The sequence below is a fragment of the Peromyscus eremicus genome, chromosome 22, assembly GCF_949786415.1.
Source record: "Peromyscus eremicus chromosome 22, PerEre_H2_v1, whole genome shotgun sequence".
Classification (NCBI taxonomy): Eukaryota; Metazoa; Chordata; class Mammalia; order Rodentia; family Cricetidae; genus Peromyscus; species Peromyscus eremicus.
Window position 1 is genome coordinate 36,634,467 of NC_081437.1, and position 25,010 is coordinate 36,659,476.

Here is a 25,010-nt window from a genome sequence, read left to right on the forward strand (position 1 = left end):
TCACAGCAGTAGAGGAGTGCTTGACACATCGTGATTCCTCATCTCTATTCCGCACCTACCCTTCCTTTTCTCTGGAAGGTTCTCCTCTTCTCCTGAAGGGCTAAGAACAGGTTAATGTCAAGACCAATTTACCAAGTCACCTCTTGGTTTAATTACTTTTCTTTTTCTTTTTTTTGGTTTTTCGAGACAGGGTTTCTCTGTGTAGCTTTGCGCCTTTCCTGGATCTCGCTCTGTAGACCTGGCTGGCCTCGAACTCACAGAGATCTGCCTGCCTCCGCCTCACAAGTGCTAGGATTAAAGGCATGCGCCACCACCGCCCGGCTAGTTACTTTTCTGATGCTGTAATTAAAACACCAAGACCTGGGGCTGGAGAGATGGCTCAGAGGTTAAGAGCGCTGCTTGCTCTTCCAAAGGTCCTGAGTTCAATTCCCAGCAACCACATGGTGGCTCACAACCATCTGTAATGAGATCTGGTGCCCTCTTCTGGCCTGCAGGGATACATGCAGACAGAACACTGTACACGTAATAAATAAATAAATCTTTAAAAAAAAAAACAAAACAAAACACCAAGACCAAGGCAATTTATCAAGAAAGAGTTTATTTGTGCCTAAGTTCTGGAGCAGTGGTTCTGAACCTTCCTGATGCAGTGGTTCTGAACCTTCCTGATGCTGTGACCCTTTCATACAGTTCCTCATGCTGTGGTGACCCCTCCCCCAACCATAAAAGTATCTTCGTTGCAACTTCATAACTGTAATTTCGCTACTGTTATGAATCATAATGTTAACATCTGTGTTTTGCGATGGTCTTAGGCGAGCCCCTGTAGAAGGGGTGGTGACCCACAGGTTGAGAACCTCTGTTCTAGAGGGTTGGTGTCCATGATGGGAGAGTGAAGGCGCGGTAGCAGGAAGCTGAGGGCTTACCTCATGAATTGCAAGCAGAAAGCACAAACTAGAAATGGCTAAAGTCTTTAAATCCTCAAAGCCCACCCTCAGTGACATTCTCCCTCCAGGAGGCCACACCTCCTAAATGTACCCCAACAGTCCTACTAACTGGGCACCAAATATTCAGATGCCCCAGACTCTGGGAGACATCATTCCTCTCTGCAAACCTTCCCACCTGGATATGACCTTCTGTTCCCAGACACAGGCATGTCTTTGTCCCCTCTGTTCCTTTAAGGCCTAGCAGACAGTAATAAATATTTGTTAGCTCTTTAGTGAATAGCATTTTTGTTCTTATCATAGCGGAGCTGAACAAGATTCACAAAATGATGGAATTCATTTCTAAGAAGTGTGATGTAATCCAGCAATAGAATAGTCTCTTCGGCAAGAGGGAGCTTTTTGTGAGTCTAAGAAAAGGTTGAGTTGAGCTGGGAAGAGGATCCTAGGTAGAGGCCTCAATAACAGTCATGCTTCCCTGCATTTTCTAGAGAGGGGAAGGTGAGATCCAAGTTGAGCCCCTTCCAGGCTCCCCAAAGCTGTTGCCTTTTTCTGCCATTCAGTCCAAAAGCCCAAATATAAATGTAGAAGCTGTGTGCTATTTGGAGGTTGCCCAGCCTCTGAAGCCAATCTGGGCATAATCGCTCCCTGTATCTTAGTGGATGGCGGAGCCCACCTCCTTAGAAGGTGTGTATTCCAGAGACTTCTTTCCCAAATGACCTGGCATCTAGGTGTGGCCAGGGACTCAGGCATGGTCATATCCCATTCCAAGGTTTAGTATCTGGAGTGAGGCACTTAGAGAGCAGGGATCATGGAGGACGTCTTTTAGGGGCATCATTACACTGGTGCCACAGGTTCCAATAAGGGTGGCGCCATGGCAGGGAATGGGATCTAAGGTCTGGTGCCTCGTGTCCAGAGAGTCAGGGCAGTATGTTCTATACCAGCTGGCAGAAGCCACAAGGTTCATCTGGGCAAGGACTTCAGGGTGATTCGGGTCGTAGCTTAGCCAACTGCCACCTTTGGTCCTCCTTATTCCGTTGACTTGGTCCATCATTCTCCCTCTCCATCGGTAAGAATTAGGGAGTAGGGTTTTATTATATATAATAGGAGAGGTATGTTTTTGTTTTTCTGTGCTGGGGATCACACCCAGAGTCGTTCACATGCTAGGCAAGTGTTTTACCACTGAGATACCCATCCTTCAGGATTCAGTAACTAATGTAGACTAAGCTGGGTCCCCATTCAGAAAAGGTGAAGGGAACATCTCAGTCAGGGGGTCTGTTGCTGTGATGAAACACCATGACCATAGCAACTAGAGGAGGAGAGGGTTTACTGGGCTTTCTCTACCACACCACAGACTATCATTGAAAGAAGTCAGGAGAGGAACTCAAACAGGACAGGAACCTGGAGGCAGGAGCTGATGCAGAGGCCATGGAAGGGAAACGGATTTCTGGCTTGCTCCCCATGGCTTGCTCAGCCTGCTTTCTTATAGAACCCAGGACCACCAGCCCAGGGATGGCACCACCCACAATGGGCTGGGCCCTTCCCCCATCAATCACTAATTTAAAAAAATGCCCTATAGGCTTGCCTACAGCCTGATCTTATGGAGGCATTTTCTTAACTGAGGTTCCCTTCTCCCAGATGACTTTAGCTCGTATCAAATTGACATAAAACTAGCCAGGACAAAACATGTATTTTCTGAGCACTTGTTAGGTAAAAATCCAGCTAAGGAACTTAAAAGTCTCCATTTGCTTGTTTGTTTGTTTGTTTTCATGGATGTTGGGGGACCCCTGTATGATGACTCTATCAGGAAACAGCCAGACCTCTGAGAATTGCTGACAGGTCCCTGACTCTACCCCATCACTTCCACCTCTGCTCACTTGCTCCCGTTTGCAGCAAAACTTCAAAATGAGCCTCCAGACCTCAGCTCTTGACTTGCAGGAGCGAGAGGCAGCTACAACTTCCTGTGTTGCAGACCCAAGCCTGCCCGCTGCTCTGCCCTTGAAAGCTAAGCTCTTGTTACACTGAGTCCGCCCCCCCCAGCCTCCTGCCCCCCCCCCCCCCCGTGTGTGTGTGTGTGTGTGTGTGTGTGTGTGTGTGTGTGTCTGTGTGTCTGTGTGTGTCTGTGTGTGTGTCTGTGTGGAAACTGCTCTCACTTGGGTTCATGTTTTAAATCCATTGGCTCAAGAAGGGACAAGTCGCTGCCTTTCTCCCTTCCTATAAGGAAGTTTGCGCAACAACTGCTCCGGCCGCCCATCTGAGCACATTCCAGCAGCTCACCCGCTGTAGAATCCTTCAGAGGGAGGCTCTGTTTGTCAGTCTGGTGGCTGATGAGGAGCGGGGGGGTGGGGGGGGTGGGAGGAAACGGCTGGCAATCATTTACTCGTTAGTATCGATTGCATCAATCGCTGACCCCAGGCAGCGAGGCAAGCCGCTCATGGCGTACTGACTGCCAAGCAGGGTGGGGACATCTCCTTTCTTCCAGGGGCAGCTTTAGATGGGTCAAGCTACAGGGTATCATATTTTAGTGTATAAGACCCTCAGTACTCTTGTCTGGACTTACCCTGGCTTAAAGAAACCCAGAAGAGAAGTTGTTCAGCTAAATTAGGGATCTTATTAACAATTTAAAAAAAAAAAAAGCCTCATGCCAGGCAGGCAGCATTGGCTCATACCTTTAATGCCAGCATTTGGGAGGCAGAGGCAAGCGGATCTCTGTGAGTTTGAGGCCAGCCTGGTCTACAGAGCAAGTTCCAGGACAGGCTGCAAAGCTACATAGAGAAACCCTGTTTTGAAAAACAACAACAACAACAAAAAAAAAAGCCTCATCCTCTCTGCAAAAGGCCTCTTCTTGGGAAATCTCTAGTTGCCAGACCTTCTGGGGCAGTTGGGAGTTTGGTTGTGACTGGGAGAAGGAGGGTGGGAGAGGCTGCCGGATCTTCCACCAAGCACCCACCCCACCCCGCCCCCACCCAGTTAGAGTCACGGGTGTCTCCAGCTGTGGCTGGACCTGGGCCAAATCCTGAAGCCATCCTGAGCAGCTCACCCTGTCCCTGGGTTCCTCCTTCCTGCCTTTGTTAATTCATCCCTTTCACCATCCCTTTCTTGGCACCCAGTGTAACCAGCCAGCGCTCAGCTAGGCACTGAGGCCATGCAGGCAAATCACACAGACAGAGCCTTTGCCTTGAGGTACCTTCAGCCTGTGGGCGAGCAGACCACAGCTGACCCAAAGTGACTTCTTGCTCAGGAAACACAGGACAGGTTGAGCTGTCTGATAGCTGGGTGGGGCAAGGACCTGAAGGGTAACTCAGGGGAGTGTCCTCTCCGTTAGAATTGAGAGATGAGCAGGTAGCCAGATGAAAACATCAGGGGTCAGGGGACAGCAGGACCAGAGCCCAGAAGAGGAGAAGAGAAAGCCAGGAGCTAAGACAGGGAAGGAACCCAACCTTCAGAACAACCCCGTGAGGCAGGAAACCACCACTGTCACCATCCCCACTGTACAAAGAGGGAAACCGAGGTACTCAGTGGCCAGGCACCCTGCCCAAGATGCTATAACAAATGAATGATGGAGTCCTACTTCGACCCCAGGCCGTCTGGCTTCTGGGTCCACCCAACACGCTGAGGTGCGACAGACCTGATGTGGTGAAGGAATAAGAAGGCCTTCCGTTGGTAACAAGATGGGCCTGCTGAGGGAGCACGTGGTGAGAGTGTATCCAGTCTCTCCGGCACAACGCGTGCTTGCTAAAGCCTCCATGAGCTGGGTGACTCAGCTGCTGTGGCATAATAACAAAGGCGGAAGAAATCCCACCTCCTCTGGCTGGGAAGTGGTCTCCTGAGTGATCTGCATCCCCACATTTTGTCCAAGCCACCGTGATGGTTAACACTGGCTGAGCTTGACAAGAAGGATCTGGACTCTGGGTATGTGTCTAGGGGAGTTTCTAGATTGTGTTAGCTGAGGTGAGAAGACCCATACTAATTGCCGGTAGCACTATTCCAAGGGCTGAGGCCCTGGGCTTAACAAAAAGTACGGACGGAGGAGCATCACTGTTCATCCCTCTCTGTGCTTCCTGATTATGAAAGTAACTAAGACAGTACCTTCCTGGGCTTGGCCTCATGTAAATCCAGCACAAGAGGCCTCCCCGGGGGTCGCTGTACTAGGGCAGGAAGGGTAGAGATGTGGACTCTTGTCTCTATGGCTCTCCCGGCTTCTGACTGTGGTCCCTTTCCCTCTGCAGCCTCCTGATGCCTGAAATCTCTTCCATCCCTCCAGCCCACACTCGCCTCTCCCTCTTCTCAACTCCCATGGTGCTTATTGTGAGGCACACACAATTGACTCCTGTGTGCATTGTTCTCTGTTTTGAGTTCACTCATCCGTGCAGCTCTCCCGAATTGTCTGGGGATGAGTCATAATTTGGGTGACTGTTAAAGGTTTACTGCTTTATTTATAAAAACTTAAAAACCCCAGTACCCTGGACATTAAAAAGCGTATCTCTGACTGCTTGCTCTGCCTGTCCACACTCTCTCCAGGCACACTTCTTTATCATTAGGTAGAAAACCGAAGAACCGAGGGTTTTTTACTCCTAGCCACATGAAAAGATGCAAATCTGCCAAGAGTAAGAAAAAAAAAAAAAAAAAAAAAAAAACGGATAATGAGAAGTTTGAAGTTGAGTACAATAAATATCTTTATACTTGGGGGGGTTTCAAATAAGGACAAGGTAGGGAAATTAAGGCAGCCTCTGACCCCACCCCCACCCCTAGCTCTGGCAGAAGAGTTAAAATGAACTGATACAGAGCTCTATTAAAATTCTAAACGTTAAAAAGTATACATTAGAGCTGCGACTGTGTGTAGCTCAGTGATGGAGTGCTTGCCTAGCTTGCACGAAGCCCTAGTTTATACATAACCTAGGCTTGCAGGGCACTCAGAGAGAGGAAAGGAAGAGGATCCCAAGTTCAAGAGCATCTTTGGTTACATAGTGAGTTTAAAGCCAGCTTAGGCTACAGGAGACCCCGTCTTTAAAAAACATGTATGCATGCGGTATGTATATATGTATATCCACAGAGATGCAAGAGTAATTAAGAGCACTGGCTACTCTTCCAGAGGACCCAGGTCCGATTCCCAGCACCCACCTGGTGGCTCACAACCGTCTGTAACTTCAGCTCCAGGAGATCCAACGCCCTCTTCTAACCTCTGAAGGTACATGGTGCACATACATATGTCTAGGCAAAACACTCTTACCCATATAATAAATACTAATTTAAAATTTAAATATGCATATACACACATATATGTAGAACGTGCCTGGTTGAGAACATAACGAACATTTTTTGCATGTGTGATTATTAAGGTTCACTGCTGTGCATGTAGGCCCTGGGCTATGTGGGCATGTGCTCCTGATGTCTTAGGTTTTTCTCATCATCTCTTTGTACGTTTATTATCTCTATTTTATCAAGTGGTTGCTTGGATAAAAGTGTCTGGATCCCAGGGCAGCCCTTGAAACAAACCCGAGTTCCGTTCAGAACCACCTGCTGGCAAAGGGGAGCGGACGTTTATGTCTTATGATCCGCCACTCCTGGGTGGCTGTGGGGTAGGAAACCATGGGAGTGGGCCTGTGGCTAAAAGTCCTTCCCCAGAGGAGACGTCAACCAGGTATTCGCCTTCTCCTAAGGTCCCAATGACAAACTGAGGTATGATTTCACCAAAGTGTGGGAAATCAAAGAGGTTTTCAGGCTTACTTACAGAGTGTAGATGAAAGGTTACTTACAGGAGTGTGGGCGCTCTCCCCCAAAAGGCTGCCCTGGAGAGTCTTTTTCCAAAAGGGATGATTTTTCCAAAGTTGCACAGGTGGAGCCCCACAAACCTAGTCTTCCCTGCCTTATGTACTCCAGCCCGTCCCTGAGGCACACGCAATTAGTGCAGACTTGTCTACCACAGAAGGTGGAGAATGACTGGGTACTCAGCTGAGGGGCCTGTGACTCTCTCTGACCCTCCTCCTATTAGGGGATGTCAGTCGTCAACTAGCCTAGCTGGGATGATCTTTTACAAGTAGACACAACTGAACTCTCAAAGATGTGGTTGTTTGGGCTCAGTGGATAATCCCTTACGACAGGGCCTCGATGGACTGCCAAAAGAGGGGGTGCCTCCTCTGCCCTTTACTGAGCTCCAGGTTAAGTGTCCTACCCCTTATTCTCTCTTATAAACTCCTTGTAGGCACAGTTCCAAAAACTCCAACATCTAAGACAGCATCTGACGTGGAAGACCCTTAAGAATCTTTTTGATGGCTGGAGAGATGGCTCAGCAGTTAAGAGCACTGGCTGCTCTTCCAGAGGACCCAGGTTCAATTCCCAGCACCCACATGGAGGTTCACAACTGTCTGTAACTCCAGATCCAGGAGATCTGGCATCCTCACTCAGACATACATGCAGGCAAAACATCACTGCACATGAAATAAAATTTTTTTTTTTTTTTTTTTGGTTTTTTTTTTTTTTTTGGTTTTTTTCGAGACAGGGTTTCTCTGTGTAGCTTTGCGCCTTTTCCTGGAACTCGCTTGGTAGCCCAGGCTGGCCTCGAACTCACAGAGATCCGCCTGGCTCTGCCTCCCGAGTGCTGGGATTAAAGGCGTGCGCCACCACCGCCCAGCAAAATTTTTTTTAAAAAAGGAATTTTTTTTGATGAATCAATGAGATATTGAGTCAGGATTTGGACAGTCTACTAGGGTGTGTGTTAATTCCTCATCTTTGAGGTGTTCCCTGAGGCATCCAGGATCTTCTGCGTTGGCTTCAAGGCTCTAGGCACAATCCTATTTTCACAGAGTATCTGAGCACAGCTCTGTTCTCCGGGCTTCTGTGTGCAGTATCCCCATGCCTTTGTCTGTGGGTGGGCACACAGTGAGCATATGACACTAACCGTCAATATGACCGCCATGCCCTGATGGCCTGAACTGGCTCTCAGAACAAACCTTCACGGAATGCCTTTTGTGGAGAAGAAAAGTCAATAGGGACAAGGGAGTGAGATCTAATTTTGCCCTCTCAAAGAGTACAGACAGGGGTTGGAACTGGGAGGAGAAATACAGAAACCATCAAAGAGAACAAGCAAGGAATCTGAGGGTGCCCCGCTTGCTCTAGATACATTGGGAGTGAAACAGAGCTCCCATATGAAAATAAAATCAGCTGCCGACTCACCAGTAGATATATACTTAGCCACCCACCAGCCTCAAATAACTAAGCATTGTTCTCAAGACAGTGGTGGCTTATCCCCCACTGCAAGCGTTCTGAGTTCCAACTGTTGCAGAAAAGTCAGACAGACCTGGTTCTGACTCCTAACTCTAAGGCCTACCAATTGGGTAGGTGATTTAAAGGGTCTGAGCCTCCGCGGAACCCACCAGACTGCAGGGTGTTCAGAGGGCACTGGAGAGGTGAGATAGGAAAACAAAAACAAACAGCCGGGCGGTGGTGGTGTACGCCTTTAATCCCAGCACTCTGGAGGCAGAGGCAGGTGGGTCTCTGTGAGTTCAAGGCCAGCCTGGTCTACAGAGTGAGTTCCAGGAAAGGCGCAAAGCTACACAGGGAAACCCTGTCTCAAAAAACCAAAACAAACAAACAAACAATCCCCTGGACTTCAGGAAGTGTGTGGTCTGGTAAGGGAGAGGGGAGACGGGCACCTTGTTGGCATATGTTTAAAGCTATGGAAAGATGTCCATGTAGTTTGCTGAGTGGAAAGGGTTATTGGAAGCGTTAGTCAGGGCTTTCCAATGAAATTATATAGACTATATGTATTAGTTATTTCTCTCAGGCTGTGGCAAAATCCTTGACTAAAGGAACTTAGGATGGGAAACAGAGAGGCAGAAACGCAAGTGTTCAGCTCGATTTCTCTCTGTGCAGACCAAGATCTTAGCCTGTGAAATGGTGCCACCCACATTTAGGACAGGTCTTTCTACCTCAGTTAACCTAATCTAGATAACCCCTTACAGACATGCCTGGGTGCTTGTCTCCCCTACGGTTCTAGATCTTGTCAAGCTGACAAATCGGTATTAACCATCACAGTCTAAAAACGGGAGAGATGGACTGATTCTAAGTCACTGGTTTATTGTGAGGGCTGGACCAATAAGCTCAGCCACAGAGATGTTCTAGTTCCAGTCCAAAGGTCTCCAAGGGGCCTCTCTTGCCGATGACCCCCAAATGGAGGCTGCTGGAGGACTCCTTCTTGCTCGAAGGAGGCCAGTGTTTTGCTCTATCCAGGCTTTCAGTTGAGAGGATGAGACCCACCTACTATAGTGAGGGTAATCTGTTTACTCAAGGTCCACTAATTTAAATGTCAATCTCAGCACTCAGGAGGCAGAGGCAGGTGAGTTCCAGGCCTAGTTGGTCTACAGAGTGAGTTCCAGGACAGCTAAAGCTACACAGAGAAACCCTGTCTCGGAAAACAAAACAACAAAATAAAATAATAAAATAAAATGTCAATCTCATTTAAAAAAGCACCTTTATGGAAACACCTAGATCACATTTGATACTACAAGTAGCCTTCCAGCATTCCACGCCTGTGCTCATTATTCCAAGAGATAAGCTTTCATTAACATTTCATGTATGGTTCCAAGGTTCCCGGATGTGGGAGGACGCTCTCCCAAGCCCCAAGCAGAGGGGAGGAGGAAACAGCAAAACTAAAACTCATGGGATACTTGCGAGACATCCCATATTTTCTTATGGGAGAGCTCACTTAACTCTCTGAGTTACGAACTCTTTTTACAGTTTATAGGTATAGGAACGGAGGTCCAAAGAGGACCAAGATGCCCAAGGTCACATCAGAAATATCAGGGCTGAGATTTAGGGTCGTCTGGCTGCAAGATAATGAATGTGTCTTGTTCTGTCCCAGTAACAACTTCTTAGCTGGCCATTCAGGAAAAGTAAGGTAACTGCTCGGCACTCTCTGTTGTCTGTTGCCTAGAATCCTTCCCAGCACTGATACTGAATACATGGATGCTACTCCAACAGAACAGAGAAACTAGTCAGAACCTTCTTAGAGCCTTCACAGCCCCTGCCAGAGCCCGAGAGGACCAGGATGAAGCAGCCTCAGCAAGGATTCAGGGATGAACTTTGACACCTATACTGCATAGGTGCATATATATATATATGTGTGTGTGTGTGTGTGTGTGTGTGTGTGTGTGTGTGTGCATATATATACATATATGCTTTATATACATATATATGCCATATATATGCTATATATGATGTATATATGATATATATATCATATATATATGCTTTACTGCTGAATAGCTGGGTGACCAGTGCCTCATTTTTCTTTTCTTTGAATTAGAGATGGTGATTACAACTGTATTTGTTTTCTAGTGGCATTTAAGTATATTGGATGAGTTCATCCTTGCAGGACTTAAATCATGTGTGACACTGGTTACTGTTCAATAAATGTCAGCTTTTCGGTGTCCTGGGACTTCAAGTGTCCAGATGTTTCCTTCAGACACAGAGGCAGAATTCTCTGGAGACTCTCATATATTACAATTTCACGTGTCAATGTTTCTGATTTCACATGGTCATCACTATATGAGCTGGTGTGCGATCAGTTATCTGGATGAAAGCAGGGATTTTAGGGAGTAGGGTACAGAAGAAAAGCAAAAATGTGCCCAGTGCCACTTGGAGAGATGCCAGAGCATCCTGACTTACTGATAAATAATATAGTCCAGGTACCTCTCCAAAGCGCAACTCTGACAATTTCCCTTCAGCTATCTCCCCCCAACCCCACCCACGGGTGTCTCCTTCGCCCAGGGCTTGCCGCTCTAATTTAGGGAATCCTGAAACTCGCAGCCTGTGTCGAAGGCATTTTATCTGACCTTCCACATGTAAATTCTTTCCTTGGGGATTTCTATGTGTCCAGCTCCACCCAACCCACAGGGCCATAAACGCTTGTGTGTCTGCAGCCTGGCCTCAGGGATTCCAGAAATAACATCGGGCCCTCCGCTAGAGCGCTGGAGCATAGTAAGGCATTTCTGTCCTAAGACAGAGTCACTTTCCAGCCAGGCCTCTCCCCTCAAAGCACAAAGCAACCTTTACAAGTTGGCTGGGGAGGGGCGGCTGGGAGGGGATCCGAATTTCTGGGAAGTTTGTCCTCTTTCCCCGCATCGGTCGGTCTGCTCTGTCAGACCTTCCTTTCTGGAGTCTCCAGAGCCGCTGGCTTCCACTTAGCATTGGAATCCACTTTGCCTGTGGCGGTCACCGAAGTTCTTGGAACCCTGGAGGAACAACGGGAACTGGGATCTATCTCGGCTGCCTGAGCCCAGGTGGCCATTTCCTTCTCAAGTCCCGCAGGACAGCCACACCACTTGGAGTCGGGGTGGTGGTGGTGGTGGTGGTGGGTGAAGGGCCGGGGGAGAAAGGAGCGATTTAAAAGGAAAAGAAAATGCTACTCGTGACCCTGAATACATAGCATCCGGGCAAGTGTTCTCATTTCAGAAGGGTGTTTATCATGCGGACAAAATCGGAAGTCAACACAAGGAGAGAATTTGGGCTTTACAAGGATTTTCGAAAAAAATATCGGGGAAAAAAAACCCCACCACACCCAAAACCACGTACACATGCTTTACACACACACACACACACACACACACACACACACTCTCTCTCTCTCTCTCTCTCACACACACACACACACACACACGTGTATTTAGACATTAACCTGGAAAAGTAGGAACGAAATGTTAAAAAAACAAAAAACAAGCTTCAGAAAGCAGGTAGTCCTAGCTGTGTTTCTCCAAATCGTGCTTAATGTCATTTCCCATTTTTAAGAAAAGCGCAGCTGAAGCTGCCACGCGGACCTGCCCGGATCTCCTGGATCTACCTTTCCGCAAGGGAATTCCAGGCTTTAGGGTGCCTGCGTGAAAAACTTGAATTAAGCCACTTTCTCCGGGAACGAATTCTTTTTTAAATGGGGGGATGGGGTGATTTCTAATTTGCAGCCGGAACAGGAAAAGTCATAAAGGTTGCGTTTTAGCGTCTTGCAGGGTCCAAACCTTTGTCAAGAATAGGAAGGTGGAAGGCAAGAAAGGCGCTTGTGCAACAAAACGGCCAGTTATGTCACCCCGCGAAGTCCAGCCGCAAGCCGCTGCAGCCGGCGAGCTGCAACGCCCCATCTGCAGTGGCCGCTGCAGCAGGACACGCGGCCGCAGCCGCGGAGGTCGAGCGCACCTCCGGGTCCCGTGCCGCACCCAGGAGTGCCGGGCTGGCGGGGAGGCTGAGGGGAGTTGGGTAAAAGCATCGCCATGGCAACAGTGACGTCCATTCACCCTGGATCTAATTGGAGGAAACCCCGTGGCCGAAGCCGCAGCCTGCGGGCCAACCGAACCTACCCGAGCCGACCCACCCTCCGAGCCTCCGCTTCGCTTCCCGCCCCGCCCCCCTGCGCCCCCTTCCGCGCGCTCGCCTCTCATTGGTCAGCGCGGGGCCGGGAGGCGGGACTCCCCGGGGAGGTGCGGGCCGCGATTGGTCGGCGGCGCGCTCGTCGGCTCCGCGCTAGGCTGAGACGGGAGGGTCCTCGGCTAAAGCCCAAAGCAGATCAAAGTGGTGGGACTCGCGTCGCGGCCGCGGAGACTAGAAGGTGAGTCCGGGCGCCGCCGAGGCGCGGCCGCTGCCGCCGCCGGGGGATCCGGGGCCGGGGGGTGGCGGGGCGCGGTCCTCGGGGGCTGCTGGGCCACCGCGCGCCTAGGGGACGGGCTGGGACGGGAAGGTGCGGCGCCAACGGCTGCTTCCATCTTGGGCCGGGCGGAGCCCGCGCTCCGGCCTCGGGGAGGCGCGGCGGGCGGGCGGGCGGGCCGGAGGGCGCGCGCGGAAGGCGGCGGCCCCTCGCGAGGCCCGAGGCGGCGGCCTCGTGCGCCGAGACAAAGCGGGGCGTCCGGCCGCATTGTCTGACGCGCTCGCCCCTCGCTCCTTTTTTTTTTTTTTTTGTCCTCCCCGGCGCCGCCCCGCCCCGCCCCTGGCGGCTCTCAGGAGGACTCCCGGATCCGGCTCGGCGCTCGCCCTCGCTTCGCCATGGAGAAGACCGAGCTGATCCAGAAGGCCAAGCTGGCCGAGCAGGCCGAGCGCTACGACGACATGGCCACCTGCATGAAAGCCGTGACGGAGCAGGGCGCCGAGCTGTCCAACGAGGAGCGCAACCTGCTGTCGGTGGCCTACAAGAACGTGGTCGGGGGCCGCAGGTCCGCCTGGAGGGTCATCTCGAGCATCGAGCAGAAGACCGACACCTCCGACAAGAAGTTGCAGCTGATCAAGGACTACCGGGAGAAAGTGGAGTCGGAGCTGAGGTCCATCTGCACCACGGTCCTGGTGAGTCGGGCGTGAGTCGGCGCCGGCCGCGGTTGGGGGGAGTTGTAGGGCGGCGGGAGTCCAGACCCTTTTGTGTGTGGTTGCGCCCGATGGCGAGCAGCCGGTGGGGTGGGGTGGGGAGTTTATGGGGTGAGCCGCTGGCTCCCTTCATACCTTGTTTCAGAGCTTCCCCAAGGGTGAGGGAATCTTTTCCCAGGCTCTGGGTTACAAAAACTTGGGACCATCCACGTGGGCTTGCACAAAACCGAGAAAGATCTATTTAGCCTTGTGCCAGGAGATGGGGTCGTGAAGAACGGGCCATCAGTCCCTTTGGGGGCTTCATGGCATACAGGGGACTTGTAACGTAGTGATTTAAGTATGTGTGTGTCCCCCTCCCATTTAGGAATGGGAGACTAAATATAGCTTCATTTTTCAGGTGTGAGCCTTTCCCTGCTAAAGGTGTGAGTGTGTGTGTGTGTAGGGGGGAGTTCACTGAATGAAAAGGATACAGACAGATCTAAAGAATACAGTGTCCTGGACAATTTCATTATTTAGTAGCGTTTCTTTTTTCTTTGTTGACTCACTTAAGCCTGGGTGTGTTGAAATGAAATCGTTTGTGGTGTGAATGGGCAAGGAAAGCTTTCCAGGTTTTGAACTATCCAGTCCTAGCATGGGCGCTAACTGTTGTGATTCACCCCTTTTTTTTCCCAAAAGCTCGGGTCGTTGCACACAGATCGTTTAATCAGTAAAGCAAGTTTCTAAAATTTAAATAGTCGCACATCATGGAGTGTCAAATATTTTAATGCTGCGAAGAGTTATTTATATGAATTGGGTCTCGATCAGATGCAGTAATGACCACTGGGCAGTAGTGGCTGGGTTTGCTCTTTGCATGCCATCTTTACAAGAGCTGACGCGCTGGATCAATACTGTGTTTAGGTGCCCTTTGAAAGGCAAGCATGCTGGCCGGGCGGTGGTGGCGCACGCCTTTAATCCCAGCACTCGGGAGGCAGAGCCAGGCGGATCTCTGTGAGTTCGAGGCCAGCCTGGGCTACCAAGTGAGTTCCAGGAAAAGGCGCAAAGCTACACAGAGAAACCCTGTCTCAAAAAACCAAAAAAAAAAAAAAAAAAAAAAAAAAAAAAAAAAAAAAAAAAAAAAAAGAAAGGCAAGCATGCTGGGTTGGTGATTTTTTTCTTAAGAGAAGAAAAAAATTACTCTTCCCAGCCTTTCTTTCTTCACATCAAACCGATGGAACCTAGAACTTCTGTTGGCTGTTGTGTAAAACTAAACCTGTTTTTCTAAAACAGATTATCTGAACAAAATCATGATAGATACAGATGTTAGGGGCAGTTCATAGTAAAGTACAGACATCTCTATTGCTTTATAAAGACCAGTGAGATTTTGTTGTATTAACATATATGTGCTCCTAAGTCCCTGCTTGACACACAGGAGGCGGCAACTCTTTGGTCTGAGATTTTTGTATTCAAGAGAGCTGCTGACTTGGATAATAATGTCAGACTTTAATAGCATATATTGATGGCTGTTGTTACTACTTTGTGGTTTATTTTACCCATGTAGTTCAGAATCGCCAGAGTTTTTGGGTTCTCTAGCAGTTTAAAAAGAACCAAAAGAATATTTATTCCACCTTGCAGCTCTTACAATTCTATTTTAAGATTGTGTGTGTGTGTGTTTTCGTGTTCGTGTTCTGCCTGCATGTATGCGTGTGTACTATATATGAAGATGTCCAGAGGCCAGAGGAAGGGGTCAGGGGTCATATCTCTGGAACTGAAGGAAGGTAGTTGGTAGCCACTGCTTGGGTGGCAGGAACTCGGCTGGCACCCTCTTGATGAACAGCAAGCACTGTTAACCATTGGACCATTCTCCAGCCCCAGAAACGGGGTTTTATGGTAGCGCGAATGTGGAAGTTTTCCTTTCTTTGATGATGTAGTTTGAGAGAATGACCAGACACTTATCAAAGATTTCTCCTGCATATCCTTTTAATGAGAGATAATTCTTGAAATTAGGACAGTATTTTTTCTTGCACGAGAGAAGTAGAAGAGGGAGGTTGGGCTAATATGATACACCAGTGCACAAATTAAAATTAATATAGATTCTTCAGCCTAATTTTGCCACAGTGACCAACCTTGGAAAGAGTATCCTGGGAAAGCATGTCTCCAGGTTGACAAATATACTTACTGGAAAGCTTGCTGTATAGTGAAACACTAAGCAATTCAGGGAAGAACAAAAGTGAGAACCATTGATTTTTATCCTGCAGTAGTTTATAAATAGGGAAATATAAATTATATAAGGTAATTTCTATAAGGTGTTTGTGAGCAAAATGTAATGTGGTTAGAAGGAAACAGACTGACAGAGATGGTAGGTTTGAGGGTGAATGTTGAGGGAGCAGTGTTGGAAGTGGGCTGCCATCCTTCTAGGCCAATGGGGAGAATTTGGGATAGGGCTTAAGGGAGCTTTCTGTGAGACTAGAGGGTGGTCTGTTGGTAGGAACCATGATTGGTAAGGGATATCAAAAGGAGAAGCTAGATTGAAATGTTGGGTTTTCTTTTTAAGGTACTAGGGATTGAACTCACGGCCTTGCAAATGTTAGGCAAGTGTTCTGCCCCCATGAGCAATGTCTCCAGCCACTTGTAGATGTTTATAATGGTGGAGCCACATCTAGAATTCATGGTTTCAGTGTGAACTGCTAGTTTATAATCTGAACACATAGAAAGGAAGTGATAAACTAGTCAACAAGAATCTGATGATTGGCCGGGTGGTGGTGGCACACGCCTTTAATCCCAGCACTCGGAAGGCAGAGCCAAGGAAGGCAGAGCCAAGCGGATCTCTGTGAGTTCAAGTCCAGCCTGGTCTCCAAAGCGAGTTCCAGGAAAGGCGAAAGCTACACGGAAACCCTGTCTCGAGAAAACCAAAAAAAAAAAAAGAAAAAAAGAAAAAAGAAAAAAAAAGAATCTGATGATTGACAGATGAGTAATTCATTTTTGGGAGCTGGAACCCAGGGTAAGAGCTGTACCACTGAACTATGGTCATAGCCTTAAACATTTTTTATTTTGTAATTAGTAATTAACTAAGGTATCTATGAAGAAGAGGAAAAGAGTGAAATCTAAAGTTTCTCAACATGAACACTGTGTGTGTGTGTGTGTGTGTGTGTTGGGGGAGACTAGGAAGGAGAAATTGATAGGGAAGAAGGTGAGACTCATTTGATGTAAGAAGTCAGCCAGGGTTTTGATCCAAAATAGCAATTGACTCCCTTTCAGAGTATATTGGAGGCGGATAATTTTAACTATTCAGAGTGTAGATGAACAGCCTTTGGTAGTCATTGTTCTGAAGGTTCCTAAACTGTGGCATCGTTCCAAGTGAAAAGATTAAAATCCAAATACTGTGAAGAGAAGAGGACCAAGATAGTTAAAACCAGACTCTTCATGGCAACTTTAAAGTCACAGGTTTTGCCAGGTTACTTGTTAGTGTAATTCATGCAGACAAAGGGTTGGTGTAATTGGGGGCGATTCATGGTTGAGTTTGGTTCTTGTCCTTGTACCTCTCCTTTAACTCCCATTCCTGGGAGTTTGAAGGAGAATGGCCCCCATAGTCTCCTGTATTTGAATGCTTAGTCCCCAGTTGGTGGAACTGTTTAGGAAGGATTAGGAGGTGTGGCTTTGTTAAGAGGAGGTGTGCCACTGGGGGTGTCAGTCCCAGTTAGCGCTTTCTGTTTTGTACTTGTGGATCAAGATAGAATTCTCAGCTACTATTGCAGCATCATGCCTGCCTGCTATGTGCTCTCTCCACCATGATTGTGGACTCTAACCCTCTGAAACTGTCAGCCTCCAATAAACATTTTGTTTTCTAAGTTGTCTTGGTCATGGAGTCTTATTACAGTAGTACTTAAGTAACTAAAGACAACTTCTAAAATTTTCAGATTGAAGCACATGCCATCAAAGATAAATGAAATGGTGGAAATCTAGTGACTAGTGTGATGGCTTTGTGAAGAAGTGGAGCAAAAGTCATTAGCGATCTGAATGTTGGTAAGAGCAAAGTTTAGTGGAAAGTCAAGCAGTGCTTAATTAGCAGGTAAAACTTTTGGGGCAGTTCAGAACTTGATGTGAAGTCAGATAAGAGTCGATTTAAGAATTCAGATGGATTCATAAAGTCCCTCTGGGACTTGGAACAAAATCTGTCATTTACAAACTTGGACGAAGAGCCAGCTGTTTGAAGGGTGTCCAGGCTAGCTCTGCCTCTAGCACTGAGTGCTTTCTCTAGTTCTAGACTTTGTGTGCAATACAGGGGCAGTTTCAAAAACCTACTGTAGGTACTATGGCCTTTTTGTTTTGTTTGTTTTGTTTTCTGTTTTTTTTTTTTTTTTTCTTCGAGACAGGGTTTCTCTGTGTAGTATTGGTGCCTGTCCTGGATCTCGCACTGTAGACCAGGCTGGCCTGGAACTCACAGAGATCTGCCTGCCTCTGCCTCCCGAGTGCTGGGATTAAAGGCCTGTGCCACCACTGCCCGGTTTGCTATGATCTTTTTAAACATAAGAATCAGCTCGACTTGGTGGCCCACACCTGTAATCCGAGCACTTGGAAAGTGGAGATGGAGGATCAGAGTTCAGGATCAACCTCTCTACTCTGTTGTGAGTTTGAGGTCTGCCTAGGTTCTGTGACACATACTGTCTCAAAAAGGAAAAACCAGGAGCCAGAGGCAAGTGTGGTGATAATGGGCTGTAATCTGAGCCTTTGGGAGCAGCAAGAGCCAGCCTAAAAAAAAAAGAAAGAAAAAGAGAAGTATGTTCAGGGTGTGGTGGCACACACCTTTAGTTCTCGCACTCGGGAGGCAGCATCTCTTGAGTCCAAGGCTAGCCTGATCTACAGAATAAGTTCCAGAACAGCCAGGACTACACAGAGAAACCCTGTTCTTTTTTTTTTTTGTTTTTTGTTTTTGTTTTTCAAGACAGGGTTTCTCTGTGTAGCTTTGCGCCTTTCCTGGGACTCACTTGGTAGCCCAGGCTGGCCTCGAACTCACAGAGATCCGCCTGGCTCTGCCTCCCGAGTGCTGGGATTAAAGGCGTGCGCCACCACCGCCCGGCAGAAACCCTGTTCTTAAAAAAAGAAAAAAAAAATGGACATTGAGTGGAGAAGTGTATACCTTTAACCCCTAGTATTCAGGAGGCAGAGAGAGGCAGGAGGATCTCTATCAAAAGTTACCCTGCTAATCTGTACTGTATAGCTAAACCTCTCGTGTTTGACATAAAATAAACATATAGTTTTGGAAAGCTGTGATTTTGTAACAGCTGTATAACCTTATTTCAGTGGTAATCTTAGATTTAGTTATGTTCTAAATTAACCCAATGAAACTATAGCTCATGCTGGTCATTATTTTGGCCTAAGATATATATTATTCTTGATCAATAGTAATCATAGATCTTAATCTTTTTTTATTTTTATTATTTTTTATTTTTATAAAGATTTATTTATTATGTATACAGTGTTTTCCCTGTATGTCTGCCTGCCTGCCAGAAGAGGGCACCAGATCTCATAATGGATGGCTGTGAGCCACCATGTGGGTGCTGGGAATTGAACTCAGGGCCTCTGGAAGAGCAAGCCAGTGCTCTTAACCACTGAGCCATCTCTCCAGCCCCAGATCTTAATCTTAATGCAATTTTCTGTGTTTAATAGGGAAATTATGGGATCTGGAGTGGGCAGGCAGCTTTTTTTGTTTTTTGTTTTTTGTTTTTGAGACTATTTCCCTGTGTAGCTCTGGCTGTCCTGGAAGTCATTCTGTAGACCAGGCTGACCTTGAATTCAGAGATCTGCCTTCTGAGTACTGGGATTAAAGGTAAGCACAACCATTGCCAGGCATTGGAATTGGCAGCTTTTAAGCTGCTACTCCTTCATTGCCTTGTTTGGTGAGCTCTGACAGAGCAGTGTTTCTTTATCTGTAAGTTGAGGTTTGTAGGTGAAACAACTGTATTGGTGGACTTTTGGGGTGTGGGGGTAGAGTGGGGAGACAGTGTAGCTGAGATTGGTCTTGAGCTCCTGATGGTCCTGCACTACCTCTCAAGTGTATACTGTACTTCCCAGCAAAAACTCCCCCTCCCCCTCCATACGGTCCAGTTTAAGTATATTGTGTGTATGTCTGTGTCTGTCTATCTTTGTGTCTTCTAAATGCTGAGGATTGGACCTAGGGTCTCTTGAATGCTAGGCAAGTGCTCTCACTCTGTACTTCTAACATTTTGTATACTTATAAGTTAAGTTGTATTTCTACTTCAGAATTGAGAAAACTGAAGCATAAGGAAGTTAGCAACTTGGTCAAGATCACAAGTGAGTAAAGGGTATACCAAAGATTTGCACCCAAGCTGTGTGTCTCCACGTGAAACAGTAGTTCCTAAATACATGATAGCCGTTTGTAGATTGTGGTATGACTTTCTGTGTTGGGGAATTTGGGCATTTTACTACATATAGAGTTAACACATAGAGCTTTGGAGGGAGAAGGCAGATCTTTAGACAAAATGACTTAAACTTATATTACCCAAGGCGGCTTCTTTTATATACAGGATATGACAAAATGTTAGTCTTGACTTTTGGTATTTTGTCCTTGAGTTATAGTAAGTTACTTGATAACAAGCATTTTGTAGGTTTTGTTTTTACTGAAGTGTGAGTGGAGAGGACTGGGTATGTCACGGTATATGCTTGCTTAGAACCCTGGGTTCTATCTCAGCAATGGGAAAAGAAAGAAAAATGGAATGAAATATTGTTAGTGTAAGCTATATCAGTATTTCTCAACCAGGGCTTTTTGTCCTCTCCATGCTGTGAGAACTTTTGGCAACATCTGGAGACATTTGGTTGTCAAAACCTGGAAGTGAGAGGAATGAGTGTGCTACCCTTCAACCCCTGCCCCTACCTGTGCGTGTGCGTGTGTGTCTCCTATCTTGTGGATAGATGATAAATATAACAAAATACACAAGACTGTTGGCTATTGGTCTAAGAAACTTATCTTAGGTTCTTTCAAAAGCCATTTTATGATTGAAGCCCTGAGATCTGCTTTTTAGCAAACTTGTCACAGAGGAAGAAACTCTTGGCTTCATTCTCATTAGGAAGACAGTGAAAAGCATGCATGCTACAGGTGTCCCCTTAACTACCACCTTCTTCTCAAACTGCTGTTGGTAGTCGGAGGATGTGGTCCTTGCTTGGTGTTCCATGATTTTACAAATGTCCCATTTAATGTTTAGGTTTTAAACAGTTTTTCTCTATTATAAACAACATGGGGGAGAACATGTCTTTTGTGTGCTTTATGCTAGGATTTGCTTGTAAAGTTCTAGAAATGAAGTTTGTAAATCATCCCTTTGAACAGACATGAGTTTAATTGTTGTTAGCACAGGCTGAGAATAGTCATTTCCTCTTAGCATAGAGAAGTGTTTTGCTTTATTATTTAATGAATCATTCTATTCTAATTAATTCAAATACACAACAGCTAGTTTAAGGAAGCCAGTCCAAACTAGATATCTCAGTAAACAGTCAGAATGGCCGTTCTGAAGCAATGGAGGTTTATCGATTGGTAGAGAGTATCAGAGTGCCATAGACTGGGGTGAAAAGATGCCGCCAGAGAGCAGAGAAGTATAATCACTGCGTTCTGATAAATAAAAAATTTAAAACCGTAATTAAGAAATAATATGGCGGGGCTGGAGAGATGGCTCAGAGGTTAAGAGCACTGGCTCTTCTTCCAAAGGTCCTGAGTTCAATTCCCAGCAACCACATGGTGGCTGAAAACCATCTGTAATGAGATCTGGTTCCCTCTTTGGGCCTGCAGGGATACATGCAGGCAGAACACTGTATATAAATAAATCTTTTTTTTTTTTTTAAAAAAAAAAAAGAAATAATATGGCCGAGAAGCCAAGGCAATCTGATGGTGAGCCTGCGTTATTGCGTCTCGTGCTATTTCCAGGTTAATGGCAATACTTACTTTTTCAAGTATAATCATGTATTGGGGCAAGGTTTCTTTTCTTTTCTTTCTTTTTTTTTGAGGCAGAGTTTCTCTGTGTAGCCCTGGCTGTCCTAGAACATACTATATAGACGAGACTGGCCCAAAACTCCTGTCTCTGCATCCTGAGTGCTGAGATTAAAAATGTGTGCCACCACAGCCTAGCTGAGGTATGTGGAATATTCCTTTACACTGTGTGAATATATGTGGTTGGTTTAATAAAGAAGCTGACTGGCCAGTAGCTGGGCAGGATAAGATTAAGCAGGAGAACCAGACTAAAGGACACTGGAAGAAGGAGGGCGGAGTGAGAAGAGTCGCTAGCCAGACATGGAGAGGAAACAGGGCGCAAGAAGAAAGAGAGGTAACGCCATGGGGCAGAATATAGATTAATATAAATGGGTTAATTTAAGTTGTAACAGTTATCTAGTAACAAGCCTAAGCTATCGGCAGAGCATTTGTAATTAATAAGTAGTCTCTGAGTGGTTATTTGGGAAGCAGCTGGCAGAACAGAGCTGATCACGTGGTCCCAACAAAAAACTCTACCTACAGGGTAAGTGTTTTAAAATAAAGTTTCTTGAGGTTAGCCCTTTATAATATATGACAGCTAATGTGCTTATCATGTCTGGCCTCTTCTTATACTTTCAGATATAATGGATTGAGAATATTCATCAACTTGCTGTTTTATTTCTTAAAGAATCTGAATAGTGTGGCATCAGAGCTACATGGTATTAAAAGAGCTTTTATATTTATTTTGAGAGAGGGTTTTCATACAGCTAAGCTGACCTCAAACATACTGTGTAGCTGAGAATGAACTTAAACTTCTGATTCTACCTCCCAAGTGTTGGGGTTACAGGCACAGGCATGTACCAGCAGAAGATGCTGGGGATGAACCTAGGACTTAATGCATACGAGGCAAGCATTCTCCTAACTGAGCATTTCCAGCCCAAAGCTAGCCCGTGTGCTCTTCCCTGGGCATATGGGCAGCACAGTTCCTCTTTGATTGTTCTCTGTTACTATGTTTTATAGTGCTCGCCAGTCAAGTGCTCTGCCACTAAGCTACATTCCATGCCTCTGCTCCCCTTTTTTTAAAAGGGGTGGCAAGTGGTGTGAATCTGCCTTTTTAAAAAGGCTGTCCTTCAGCTTCTAACCCTTTGCCTTCATCTCTGGAGTGCTGGGATTACAGACACGCAGTCATACCCAGTTTTATATGGTGCTGGGAATCAAACCCAGGGTTTCATGTATACTAGACAGTTATCCTATCACATCCTCAGCCTCCCACACACACCTTTCTATTGTGGAGCAATTGGAAACATTCAGGAGAAGAAAACCAAGAATTCTGCCAAAACCAAAAAGCTAGTGTGCTTTTTCAGTGCATTATTTCAGTGCATTATTTCATACTGTTTAATACAGCTCACTCTAAGTGTGATTTACTGTTTTACCTTTAAATATTCGATATGTAAACAATACTTTCAAGAAATAGTTTAACCTATAGACTAGAATAAAAGTGGCAGTGGATGAACTATAAGTTTTCTTCTCTCTCTCTCTCTTTTTTTCCCGAGACAGGGTTTCTCTGTGTAGCTTTGCGCCTTTCCTGAAACTCACTTGGTAGCCCAGGCTGGCCTCTAACTGGCTCTGCCTCCCGAGTGCTGGGATTAAAGGCGTGTGCCACCACCGCCCGGCATAAGTTTTCTTCTTTTTACATCTTGTAAATGATGCTTCCCTATTACCTTCATGATGTTCTTAAAATCAATGGTTCAAACTTATAAAAATATTTTTAAAAAGCTGGGGGTGGGGTGGTGGTTCATGCCTTTAGTCTCAGCATTCGGGAGACAGAGGTAAGTGGATCTCTGTGAGTTCAAGACCAGCCTGGCCTACAAAGTAAGTTTCAGGGCAGCCAAGGCTGCCTACACTGAGCAGTCTTGTCTCAAAACAAATTTTTTTTAAAAAATGCATTTGTAGCAAGTGTATTCTAAGAGCAGAAAACTGCAGACAATCCATTAGGAAGAGTGGATAGTAAACAGCAGTATGCTAGTCATGGAGTACTGCTTGCAGTAAGAAGGAGTAGACTTTGAAAAATTACCAAGTGAAAAATTTCATGAAGAAATAATGGCATATAATTCTACTTAAATCCTAAAACACGTGAAACTGATGGGAAATGGGAGTAGAGACTGTTTGGGATAGACAAGGAAGGGGCAGGAAGGGACTTTGTAGGGCGATGCCAGTGTGAGTGTGGGTTGTGCAGGTCACAGTTAGCAGTGCTCCTCAGCCGCTGTGCTTGTCCATTGGGTGCCCTGAGAGAGAGCTGACGGACAGGGCTCTCAGGAGTACCTGCAGCAGAGCTACATGGGTAATGGATGGATGGCCGCAGATGACATCACAGTGCACAGTGTACCCCACAGTGCTTTAATTCTTCGTAGACAGAACAGATGACAAACTAAATGAAAGTACATTGGTGTCCTTGCAAGTACAAGTCATTTCCTGTCTTCTAGATTGTAGCAGAACTTGACCCATATTTAGTAAGCTAACCAAGGGATTTTGACCTATTTGCTGTTGAGCTTCCTTTGTATTAAGTATCAGAGTCTCTGTCCAGTTTGATTATTTATGACTAAACCAAGATCTACCCCCTCCTAGAAAAACTCTTACACGCTTACCTTCATGTATCCGTTCCCGTGAAATTCTGTGGCTGAAGGGGACAGTATGGGCACTGGTGTTTTTTGTATTTCTTTGAAGCCCTTGAGAGACAGTGTAACATTTTACATGGCAGTTAGAGCTACTAGGTACTCAACTGCCAGCATGAGAATACGGCAGAAGTCAGTCAGGACTTTTTTCTGATAATATCTAGAATTGGTGCAGCTGCTTTGAAGAGACAAGGATTTCTTTCCTGAGCACGTGGCAGTTTATTGCCTCCTGTCACAGACCACACCCTGTTACGGATCTTGAGTGCTACTGTAGTCAGACTAGTTGGAAATTAAAGCTGAGGCTGGTGAACGCTTTTACACCAGAGCATCTTTGGGGGTGTGGTTCTGTCTTGTTTGTTCCTCTTTCTCCTTTTGTCCTTTCCTCTCTGGTTGATTCTTTATGTGGCGGGAGTACACCACGTTCATAAAAAGGACTGTCCTAGTCTCTATGAGGCATCACTCTTCCAAACTAGATCCTAATACTAAGCCCAGTCTAACTTTGCCTGTGTTAGTGGAGGCTGGAGATTTGAAATTGAGAGGTCTTTGAGTAAGGGACAGTTTGCTATTTTTATGTGCTGCTGCTTTTCCCCATCTGTCTGTCTTGGATTTTAGCTCTTTTGACCATAAAAAATAGCCAAGTGAGCCGGGTGGTGGTGGCGCATGCCTTTCATCCCAGCACTCAGGAGGCAGAGGCAGACGGATCTCTGTGAGTTCCAGGCCAGCCTGGGCTACAGAGACAGGCACCAAAGCTACACAGGGAAACTCTTGTCTCGAAAAACAAAAACAAAAACAAGCCAAGTGACTTTGTGGGCTCCTCTGGTTGATAGTTGCTTTCCCTGTAACTGGGGAGGTGCATGCTCTGTCGGACCTGAGTAGTATATTAAGTCTGACGTGTGAAGACAGCCCTCATTTAGCAACTAGTCCAGCTGCTGTTAGGAGTCAGGTCTTCTGTTACTACTAGAATCCAATCTCAGAAGTTTAGGTGTCCAGCTGTACAAATACTGTGTTAATTCCCCTTTCCCAGAGAGGCATTGATGTATGAATGCTTTAGATCTTTTTGAATTTTAGTAAACACAATAGGAGCTAAGGAGGCTCAGTAACACTTTTAGAAGTATT

At 46.4% G+C, this 25,010-nt stretch overlaps 1 protein-coding gene across 1 annotated transcript in view; it reads left to right on the forward strand.

Moving 5' to 3' along the window:
* Positions 1-12,396: 12,396 nt before the first annotated feature.
* Ywhaq (tyrosine 3-monooxygenase/tryptophan 5-monooxygenase activation protein theta) overlaps positions 12,397-25,010 on the forward strand; it is a 32,350-nt gene continuing 19,736 nt past the window's right edge. The window contains exons 1-2 of the mRNA XM_059248375.1: positions 12,397-12,528; positions 12,918-13,253. Of these exons, the coding sequence (XP_059104358.1) occupies positions 12,960-13,253 (294 nt within the window). The 5' untranslated portion in view covers positions 12,397-12,528; positions 12,918-12,959. The remainder of the gene's footprint in view (positions 12,529-12,917; positions 13,254-25,010) is intronic.